The following is a 12,017-nucleotide window of genomic DNA, read 5'->3' on the forward strand; positions in this document are numbered from 1 at the left end:
TGCAGCTCTCACATTTATCATTCTTTTAATGTTTCTTTCTACTGGCCTGTATTGATCAGCATAGTGTTTCATTACGATTAAATTTATTCTTGTTCTTTGATTTCTTACAGCGAATTCCACCTTGATCACAGTAGCTCACTCTAATTTCATACTGACAACTACCCTTATTCTGTAGTTTTCAGCAATGGTAGCCTAATACTGGATTGATCTTGTGTTGTAAACTGAGAGCATTGGATCCACATCAAATATGAACAATGTGGAACCTCAGGGTCAGAGCAATTAGTGTGTTAATTGTAGGAGGAAATGAAGGGTGGTAATTAAGGATTTTTTAAGTTGCTACGGAACAAGTAACTTAAAAATCAACTCAGTTATTTAAACTTTAGGTACTGTCCAAAGTATTTGTTTTGGTGTCTTCCTCCTGAATCTGTCAATTGAATGCTCTTGTTCTATTGAACGTATTCCTTTGGGCGGAAATGATTCATGCACAAAAGAAAGGTTGGTGCATTCTATTTCTGACAAATTCTCAGTCATCAAAGGAATTTTCTGACTCATAATCTGTCGCCAGAAATGAATATTTACAAATGCGCAGGTCATAAGCAGAAAGACATTTTAAATAAAGCAAAATATAAACTAAAATATAAAATTAGTTCCCTCACAGAAACTGATATGCAGAACATGGCTTGCAGTAGAATTATGGTTCAGATCAGCTCAAAAAATAGTGAATGTAAAGATTCTCATAAGGACTCTTGTGAGTCAATCATAAAAGAGGAGATAACTGAACACTTGGAAACACAAGCACAATTCACCTGTGTAAACACAGTTTCATGAAGAGCAAGTCATGCTTGCCAAACTTGGGAGTTCTTTGAGGATGTAACCAGCAAGGCAAAAAATGGGAATCTGGTGGATGTGGTACATCTAGACTTCAAGAAGACATTTCACAATGTGTCACATAAAAGGTTGATCCAGAAGATTAGATCCCATGGAGTTAGGGGTAGAGTACTTGCTTGGATAGAGGACTGGCTGACTGATTGAAATCAGAGGGTTGGGATAAGTGGGTCCTTCTCTGGATGGTGAACTGTAAGTACTGAGGTGTGGCAGGGTTCAGTTCTTGGACCTCAACGATTTATCATCTATATAAATGGTTTTAAGCAGGGAAACAGTACAATAGAGTAAAGTTTGTGGACGATACTAACTGGCTGGGAAAGCAGGAAGTGATGAGGACATAAAGAGTTTATGGATATTGATAGACTGAGAGAATGGGCTAGAATTTGGTAGATGGAATTTAATGTGGATAAGTGTGAGGTTGTCCATTTTGGTTAGAAAATAAAAGGGCCAATTATTATTTAAATGGAAAACTGATTCAAAGTGCATCAGCACAGAGGAACCTAGGTGGCTTTGTGAATGAATTACTGAAAGTGGGTATGCAGATACAACATACAATGATAAAGGCAAATGAAATCCTGACAGCTATTGCAAATCCTCTCTGATGAAGGGTCTAGGCCCGAAACGTCAGCTTTTGTGCTCCTGAGATGCTGCTTGGCCTGCTGTATTCATCCAGCGCCACACTTTGTTATCTTGGATTCCCCAGCATCTGCAGTTCTCATTATCACAGCTATTGCAAAAGGACTGGATTATAAAAGTAAAGAAGGGTTGTTACAATTATAAAAGGTATTGGGTGAGACCACACCTAGAATACTTCATCCAGTTTTGGTCTCATCACTTCAGGGAGGATGTGGTCACACTGGAGACAGTTCAAAGGAGATTCACAAAGTTGATTCCAGGGATGAAAAGGCTGTCATATCAGGAGCGGTTGAACAGCTTGGGTGTAGTTCAGAGGAATGAGGGGTGATCTGATTGAAGTATATAAAATGCCAAAAGGGATTGATAAGGTGGATGTTGAGTAGATGTTCTCCTTTGTGTGACAGTCTTGAACAAGAAGGCATAGATATAGAGTGAGGGGAGGTAGGTTCAAAACTGAGATTAGGAGAAACTGCTTCTCTCAGAGACTTATGAATCTGTGAAACTCACTGCTGCAGAGTAGAGTGGAAGAAGAATAAATCAATAGATTCAAGAAAGAAATAGACACATTTCTGATTAAAAGCATGATAAAAGGCCATGGGGAGCAGGCAGGAAAGTGGAGTTGAGACCAGGATAAGATCAGCCATGATCATGTTAAACAGCAGAGTAGGCTCGAAGAACTGAGTTGCCGACTCCCACTCCTAATTCCTATGTTCCTTTCACATTTAAGGCAACAGCGAATCATTGCTTCAGATACAGTTTTAAATATAAGATACAAATCATTGAAGATTTGCATAATATAACCACAAATTAAAGCCTGTGAGTCACACAAAAATTACTAGCAACTGATGGGACACAACTGGTAAGCCTACGCAAAAGCTATCCTACAATTAACTTCTTTTTAAATAATTTGTTCTTGGAATAAGGGTGATAATGGCAAGGCCAGGGTTACTGACCATCTCTGTTGAGGTAGTTACAGGCTTTCTCCTCAACTCACTGCATTCTTCTTTTGGTAGTGCTTCTGCAATAGTATTTTGTAGAAAAAGCAAAGATTTTCACCTAATGACAGTAAAAGAGAGATAACATACATCCAGGCCAGATTGCTATGCAAGTTGTTGAGGAACTTGAAGGTGATTTTCTATCTTCTTGGTGCTTATTTTGCTTAGTGATGGGGATTGAAGGATGGGGAGGTGCTTTCAAGTAAAGCTGATGGGTTAGTGTGGTGTGTCCCATTGACTTTACGTGCTACAGCCATAAAGTCAGATAATGGAGAGTTGGATAAGAATCCAATGGCGAAGAGAAGGGATCAAACCAACCGTATAACTGTATAACCCAAAAAAATGGTGTTTGTTCAAAGTTTAAGAGAGACAGCTGGGCTTTCTCTTGTTTAAGGTGGTCATTACCTCACAATTAGAAGGCACAAAATTTACCACCTATGTCATCCCATATTTGGATTTTTTTAAGTTTCATTTGGGGTGCTTCACAATCAAAGAAGCACAAACTAAGTTGATTGCTACAGAAACACCAGTATATAGCTCTACTAAAGTTTTATCAGTAGATGGATGTGCTGGAGGTCTGGGTCTGAGTGGTATGCTCTTTGGAAGGTCAGTGCACATTCGATGGGCCAAATGGCCTCTTTTTGCACCGTAGGGATTCTATGATTTAAAGTATGAAAATAAGGAGAAATACATAAATTGACAGACAGGGAGACAGGGAAGAAAGAGAGAAAAAAGATTTTAAAAACATAGAAAAATGGATCAAGACAAGTTCTAGAAGTCATCTTGTTTCTGAGATGTCTTACCAGTTAATAAAGTCAATGGCTGCTGCTGACTCAGATTCACATTGAACAAAAATGTCAGTTGCAAATCCAATTAATAATTAATTTATGGTTGATAACAGTCCCATTGGTCCAATCAGTTTGTGCTCCACACAAGCTTGCTCCCACAACATTTCATCTAACACTATCTGTATATTCTTCTACCCCATTAATATATATGCTATTTGTTTTCATTTCTCTGAGCGCCATGTTTACATAATTTGTTGGGTGAACAAATTTCTCCTTGATTTCCCATTAGATTTGTTAGTCTTATATCTAATTTTACGTTATATTTATGACTTCCTAGGCTTGTAACCGTCCCAGAAGTGGAAACTTTTTTTTCCATGTCTACCCTATCACACCCTTTCATAGAGATTTACAAGACTATCAGTTTATCCCTCAGCCCTCTCCCTGATTGAGAAAGGAGCCCCTACCTTTTCACCTCCAATCTGATAAAATTCTTGTTGCTCTGTTGCACAATACTCAATGCTTCCATACCCTTTACATAATATGGAGACCAGAATAATGCATGATATGTCAAGTGCAGTCTTACCAGATGTTTGCACAGGTTTACTTTAATTGTTCCGTTGTTCAATTTCATCCACCTAAGCAGCTACCATAGTTGTTTGAGAGCACTTTAGCATCTCTGAACAGGTTGATTAGAAAATATCTATTTAACCTGAGACAATACTTGTAGTACTACTTTTAGTACATGCGTTTGTACTGCTCCATCCTTTTGCTTCTCTATTCCATTCATCCCCTTATTATTAAGGTAATGTACAGCAGGCATTTTACAAGAGGACACTGCAGGAATACAAAATAAAAGAATGCAAAAGTATTCTATATTAAAGAAGGGAGTCTCAAATATATAAGCTGTTAATCCATAGAGAAGAAACAGATGTCACTTGCGTGCCATCAAGACAAAGCCACAAAAAGTATATACAGTCCACCTGACTTGCAAGTTCCATCCCTTTAACTCAGTCCAGTTTATTGCAAGTAAAGGCAGAAAATGAGATTAGAGAAAGAAGGATTGTGATTGGGCAAAAATCAAGAAAATGATGTAATAAAATATATTACAGTTTGATTTGTTTTACCTTTTCAAGTTCCTCTTCTAGAGCTCGCTTCTCCCTTATGATCCTTTCAATTTGTCCTTGTTTATCGCCACAGATCTATTACAGAGGATATATATATTACAGTAAAAATGTGCAATTGAGAGGAAATTAAGCTTGTTGTTTAAAAGAAATGTCAGTTTGAGGTGGACACCATGATCATTTGGCCAAGGTACAATACAACGCTACAGACTGATGACTAGACCACAATAAACTGAATATTTATCTTGTCTGTGCTGGCTGATATTGGCTGGCTGATCAGTATTTCTTTCTCACGAATCAAAGTATTTCCAGTGGTGGATTGACAAATCATAGAAATCTGTGGCAACGTCACACATTTGATGATATAAGACACTGGTTTTAAGAGAAAACCAATACAGCTTGAACTCAGTAACAGCAGAAGTCAAACATTTTCTCATTATTTTACTCCTTAAAACACAAGATAAATGATTTCCTGCAGTAGTAGAGCATGGATAATTCTGTTAGTACCGTAAAATAGCTGCCAAACTTGAGTACTATATAATTTCATTTCCCAGTAATAAAAATAAACAAAGACACATTCACAGAAGGAACAGACAACATCTTTTCATAAGAGACATTGTAATCATCAGTTTCTAATCTCTCTAAATTTGTACTGAGTGCACGAGCCGTCATGAAACAACCGTTTCTATAACATTGTCTGCCTCTACACCTACAAAGCAAACCTGCTGTTGAAACCTCAAGGGCCTGATTTTATGTCCTTCTGCGAGTGGTGTTTTTGCAGGATGGCATGTAAAATATGCCAGGTGCCTAGCCCACCAATTCTGACTCAGTCACGATGGAAGGGGGGTGAACAGTAAGTCTGCCCACCTCAGGACTACTGACACTTGGGACTAAGGTGCCGAATAGTGTCCACTTAAGACCCTCAGTCTAAATCTACTGCAAATTATGCAGGCAGTGAAAGGTGTTCAAGGTGGGGAGGCTGGTTTTTCACCCAAAATGATGATAAAATAGGACGGAGGAGACGATACATCTTTTCAGGAGTACTGTGTGTGTAAGGGGCAGCCTCTCCAAAATTGCATCCCCATTTAGTGCTTCTCTGCCAGACTTCAAAATTTAGCTCCGTACCCCTTGCCCTAGGGTTCCCAATATATTTTCACCCCAAAACAGCCCATAGCTACCTGGGGTCTAGGGAACATACTTCATTTTCATGGGCCTAAATGCAGTTCCAGCAGCTCCCATCAGAGTTGGGAGAGAGACTGGGGGAGGGAATTCCTTCCACTGCGGGCCAGAAGTCTGATCCTTGGATTGTTAAAACCACCACAGTGTTACATGGCAGGCTTTTTAAACGTCAGTTGGTTTCCAAGTGTCTTTTCGTCTGGGGAGCTGGAGGGGATGGGATGGAAGGAGACCGCATCCAAAAATTTGCTGTTTAGATCTTCTCCTGTACTGCCCTACTCACCATTGCTGCTGTCCATGCCGTCACTTAGCCCCCACTGTAACTCAAATGCAAAATCTTCAAATAGAAATTCCTCTGTAGCCTTAACAGTTAGATCTATTCATAGCTCAGATTTAAAATGCACTCTTATACAATTAAATTCTACCATACCTTTAATTCCAGGCACCTCAGATCCCACTTATTGACCATCTTGCAGCATTAAAATCCTGCTTCTCCACAGCCCTGAATATACTGTTCCGCTGGGCTTTGCCTTTTGTGTATATCCCCTCTTCCTTCACATTTCAGTAGCAGCCATACCCATACACTGTTCTATTTCCCAAAACTCCATGCCTTGTTATCTTCCCTTCCTAATTTATATGTTTCCCTGAAACACCTCTGACCAAACTTTCAATCACTGCCCCTAATATCACCTCCTGGCATCCATTTTTCTCCGTTGCTTCAGCAGATGTCTAGGGATACTTTTCAACACGGAAAATGCTACAATTGCCTTTGCAAAATGATTACTTAATATATTTTTCATCAGTGCATTTGAACCAAAGAAGAGAATATTTATTTTTGAAATACATGGAAAATTGCATCAATACTGGATCAACAGCAGCTGCTTTTGCCTCAGTTTACTGTTTCTGAATAGCAGGTACGCCCACATACCATTTGCATATCAGACAGTTCCTCAGCTAAACGGGCAATCTGTACATTGCTCTGTTTTCTAACATTTTCAACCTGCAACAGAAAGAAAAGTTTTTATCTCACTCATGGGATTTAATCTTCTTAAAAATACCAAGGTTTTAATCTCTTTTTACTTTAGCAAACATTATATAAAGTGATAATGGGAACTGCAGATGCTGGAGAATCCAAGATAATAAAGTGTGAAGCTGGATGAACACAGCAGGCCAAGCAGCATCTCAGGAGCACAAGAGCTGACGTTTCGGGCCTAGACCCTCCATCAGAGAGGCTATATAAAGTAAGCATGTCTTCAGATAATTCTCTAATTAAACTTGAATCAATTTACATTTTCACAGTTAACTCTAAAAGATCAACCATTGAATGATACATTCTATCAGGACTGAAGAATTCTTTGTATTTTCCCCTAAATTTAACTTCCATTTGATACAATGAGCAAATTGCCCCCATAATCCACTGGAAAATCCATTTGACAAAATAAAGTTTCCAATCCCACTGAGATAACAAGGTGTACAGCTGGATGAACACAGCGGACCAAGCAGCATCAGAGGAGCAGGAAGGCTGACGTTTCAGGCCCAGACCCTTCTTCAGAAATTCCCACAGAATTCCCACAGAAATTCCAATCCCACTGCTTGACATGACCCTGAATGTAAAATCTCACAAATCAGTGTAATCAATCATAAGTGATCATGACAAGAACAGGTCACTGTCCTTCATCGCAAAGCAAAATGGTGTTGCTTTTCAATTGGCTGATTTAATGCTTTTGGTCTTATTTTGTAAGTGGCTTCAACCAATTGCTAGTCACTGCTCTCTTCAGTTATAAATTATAAGTACATAAATTAAACAGCAGAGCAGGACATGCCTATAAGTCTTCAACTGACTGCTGATCTCACAAATCTTCAGTGGCCTGTGTTCAAGTCCTAACTGTTCAGAGGTGCAACAGCATTTCCAAACACGATGATTAGAATGATCTCTCACAAATCTTCAGTATCAAGGAAAGGTCAATTCATTGAACTCAAAGTAATTGTCGCAGCAGCGGAATGAGGAGCATCAAGAAGGTGAATAGTCAAACTTGTTTTCCTGGGGGGGGTGGGGTCCAGAACTAGACAGCATAGATTTAAGGTGAGAGGGGAAAGATTTAAATCGGATTTAAGGGGCAAGTTTTTCATGCAGAGGGTGGTGCATGTCTGGAATGAGCTGCCAGAGGAAGTGGTGGAGGCTGGTACAATTACAACATTTAAATGTCACCTGGATGGGTGTATAAAAAGGAAGGGTTTAGACAGAAAAAAGAACAAAGTTGCTGGAAAAGCTCATCAGGTTTGGCGGCATCCGTGAAGGAGAAAACAGAGTTAATGATTTGGGTCCGGTGACCCTTCCTCAGAACTGATGGTGGCTGGCAAAATGTCAGATTATATGCAGAAAATAGGGAGGTGGGTGGGGTAGGGAATGAACAGTAGGACAGAGCCTAAAGCGAGAGAAAGACAGTTAGACAGACAAAGGAGTTGCTAATGATCAGGCTGGGAGGGTGCGTAGTTGTTAATGACGAACAACAGGGGGTAGGTAAATGGCTGGCTATGTGGTAACAAGGCCTGGTGGGTGGGGTGGGGGCTGGGACATGGGAGAGTTTAGGCCCTAAAATTATTGAACTTAATATTGAGTCCAGGGGGCTGTTGGGTCCCCAAGCGGAAAATGAGGTGTTGTTTCTCCAGTTTGCATTGGGCTTCACTGGAACACTGTAGCAAGCCAAAGACTCAGATATTGGCCAGGTAGCAGGGCCGTGCATTGAAGTGGCAGGCAACAGGTAGTTCAGGGCTTTTTCTGCCAGCAGAACATAGTAGATTCGCCAACTTTAGGTACATTTAAGTCGTCATTGGACAAGCATATGGATTTACATGGAATAGTGTAGGTTGGATGGGCTTCAGGTTGGTATGACAGGTCAGCACAACATCGAAGGTCAAAGGGCCTGTACTGTGCTGTAATGTTCTATGTTCTGCGAAACAGTCGCCAAGTCTATGCTTCATTTCCCCAATGTAGAGGAGACCACACTGTGAGCAGCGAATGCAGTAGACTAGATTCTGGGAAGTGCAGGTGAAGTGTTGCTTCACCTGGAAGGTATGTTTGGGCCCTTGGATACTGGGGAGGGAGGAGGTGAATGGGCAGATGTTGCCTTGAAGGGTCACCGGACCTGAAATGTTAACTCTGTTTCCTCTTGCCCAGATGCTGCCAGACCGGCGTAAAAATTAATTTTAGAGCAATACTTGCAATGAACGTTGTGATGCTTTGTGCTATTTTGTTCATTTCTGCCCAGATTATGTAGAAGTCTGGTGAAAATCATGCAGAAAGTTTGGGCCAGAAAGTTTGCAACTGCGGTCATTCTATTGGTGACAGCAGTGAAGAGAGCGGCCACGTGACAGTAAGGGATAATTTAAAAAACAATCAATCCTAGGCTATTCACATATTTCTTCTAACACACGGCTTTCAATATCATTGACAAAGCACAGAAGTTGAAAGACTTTAAAAAAACATAACTTAAAAACAAAGTATTCAAAGAAACACTTTAAGGAACTAAAATATTCAGGACATTTTCTATTTTGTCTTAGCTGAAAATATTGAACATTAGATTCGTGTCACATGTTTAAATCTTCCAGAGCATAAAAGTTAAAATGCACAGCTGTTTATCTAATTCAACCTCCTTTCTTGTCCGAACTGCAGCTTCTTGAACAAGCTGCACCATGGCTTCCTTCATTTTTGCCACTTCCTCATCCTTTTGTTTTTCACGTAGTAAAACCTGGAGGGTTTGCAAAAATGGGAAAAGGAAATCATCGAGAAGGAGTTACTTTAGAATTGTTATTTCTGATTGACCAGCTGAATGAAATACAAATTCTACTATTTTCAACTGCTGCTAAACAATAGGTCTGAATTCCATAAAGTGAAGTAAAAGTAAGTACAATTCTTTACTTATTCAAAGCAAATCAAGGGAATAGTCCGATATAATAGACTGATCTCAAAGTAAATGCAAACAAATGCATCCTAAAAATAAAGTCAGAAGACAGCAAGAATTTATATTGGCATAGTACCTGTAATTTACCAAAAAGTCCTAATCATTTATCAAGGGCATGACAAAACAGTATGACATAAGCACATAAGGGGATATTAGGTCAGATTACTTAAAGCTTGGACAAAGCTGTATGTTTTAAGAAGTGTACCGAAGGAAGAAAAGAAATGCTGCAAGACAGCCTGCTCATTGGATTAGGGATATTGCACTCATTTAGGCATATTTAGGGATGAGTGTGTAAGACATCCTGGATTCAAATCCCAAACAAGCCCTCTGACTTGTCAGCCTCACATCAGTAGCAGGAAAAATGGTAGAGGCTGTCATGAAGGATGTGATAAATGAAACCTTGGGTAAATATTATCCTATTGGGTGTAATCAGCATGGATCTGCAAATAGAAAATCCACAAACTTGGAGTATTTTTTAAATATTAATTTGAAATGCACAGGAGGACAGATTTAGAGAAGCACAGATATCTCAGAGGGATATAGGAGGTTACATAGGTAGGGAGGCGCATGGCCACAGATAAATTTGTAAAACAAGAATCCAAGTTTTAAAATCAAGATGCTTGACCTGGAGCCAACGTAAATCAGGGAGTACAAGTGTGACATAGGGACAGGACTTTCTGAAAGTTCTGCCAGGGCAGCAGTGATCTGAATGACCTTACATTTAAGGGGGCTGGGGCAGGAGCTGCCTTTGCGTGCAGGAAGACCAGCTTGGATGGTCTAGAATAGTCATAACTAGAACAAAAAAGCATGGAAGAGAATTTCAACAGCAGATAGGCTAAAACAGGGGAGAGTCATAGAGACACAGAGTCAAAGGTTGAGAGATGTTACAGTAGTGGAAACAGAGGATCTTAGTACTGATGTAAATATGAGATAAGAAATTCAGCTTGGGATAAAATGGGACACCAATGCTTTGAACAGGCTGACATGTAGAAACTTTTGCTCTCTGTCTTTATATTTTGAGCTAGTTTACTTTCATAATCTATCTTACTTTTCTTTATAGCTTTTTTGTGGCTCTCTGTTGACCTTTAAAGTTTTTCCAATCTTTATTGAATGGCAGAGTGGGCTCAAAGGGCTAGATGGCCTACTCCTGCTCCTGATTTTTATGTTCTAATCTCATACTATTTCCTTGGAGAGGGATGGGTTCCATAGCTACAAGTTTGGAGCAGGAACTGCAAACCATGGCTTGAATCTTCCCAGTAACAACTGTATAAAAGTAAGAGTTCTCTTAGATTGCTAGAAGTTTAATTGTATTTTTTTTTAATCTCTACATGGGTTTTTGGTGTCTGTCCAGACAGGATGTTCAATGAGTGGCTATGGAGGTATAAAGGGACATTGGGTAGAGACTAGAGGACCAATCAGCCTTTTATTAAAATGGGTTGACGTCTCAAACAATCGAGGCAGGTCATTTGCCTGATCCACTTCAGCACTCACCTAACTACGGGCACCACCAAAGGCAGGACGTCTGACACCACTCTACCACCATCTTGCCACAAGGTAAATATGGCTTTTAAGGGCTTTGTCTTGAAAGTTTTTAAGGAAACTTTTAATTTTTTTAAGATTTTTTGATCTTTTAAAGGTTAAGAGTCTTCTAATCGAACTTACTGCCTTGATAGCAAATATCCTGCACAATGTATTTAGCATAAAACACCAAAAGTATACCTAATCTCAGATTAAATGATTAACACTGGTTTATCTACAAGTTCACAGATAGAAAATGTCAAATTATACAAGTTGTGGAAAAAACATGAAAATTACACGGAAACCTCTAATGCATCAGTACTCAAATTATTTTTCTCCATATGTATAATTTAACATTTTTGAAGTCAATGCTCATGTGGGTTTTTGAAGGGCTAAATGCGAAGATCATACCAACAGAAATTAAAATGAAAACATTCACAATGCAAGGTCTTTCGTAGTTCTGGGAAAAACTCAGATGAATCCTTTCTGGTTTCCAGGATTACAGCAGTTTAACATTCGTGAAGGCTAACAAAACGACACACAGAAATGAGCAGAAAAGCCTACAATGTGTAGAGCTCTCTGTGTCCAAGTATTTTCCTGCAAAGTTTTTCAGAGAGTTAGTTTATATATTTTGATCAATTTTCCATTTTAATGTCATTCAACATTGCTAATTACGTAGAGAAAACCATCTTTAAAGAGTCAACTTTCAGTACATTATGACATTAACTCTAAATACATAGCCTACCTCAATGTTTAAAGGATACATCTGAATTGTGATTTCTAATCTGTACAGTTTTAACCAGAAAATCTCCCACAATGGCTTTCGTTCATTCTTAAACTGTTAGTTCTGGAGTCTCTCAATGATCTATCCTTGGCTCCCCTACTATTTCTCATCAAAGTCATGCCATTTTACAGCATTATGTAAAAGCACATTAA

General features: G+C 39.2%; 1 protein-coding gene across 2 annotated transcripts in view; it reads right to left on the reverse strand.

Moving 5' to 3' along the window:
• The window catches only part of sclt1 (sodium channel and clathrin linker 1), a 102,386-nt gene that overhangs the window by 34,471 nt on the left and 55,898 nt on the right, over window positions 1-12,017 (reverse strand). Inside the window, exons 14-16 of one of the 2 annotated variants that reach the window (XM_048530584.2) lie at window positions 9,252-9,350; window positions 6,530-6,601; window positions 4,429-4,503 (exon numbers count right to left, since the gene is read on the reverse strand). In XM_048530584.2, coding sequence (XP_048386541.1) covers window positions 4,429-4,503; window positions 6,530-6,601; window positions 9,252-9,350 — 246 coding nt within the window. The remainder of the gene's footprint in view (window positions 1-4,428; window positions 4,504-6,529; window positions 6,602-9,251; window positions 9,351-12,017) is intronic. The other variant, XM_048530592.2, reaches the window with a different exon arrangement.

This window comes from Stegostoma tigrinum, chromosome 1 (genome assembly GCF_030684315.1).
Source record: "Stegostoma tigrinum isolate sSteTig4 chromosome 1, sSteTig4.hap1, whole genome shotgun sequence".
NCBI lineage: Eukaryota > Metazoa > Chordata > Chondrichthyes > Orectolobiformes > Stegostomatidae > Stegostoma > Stegostoma tigrinum.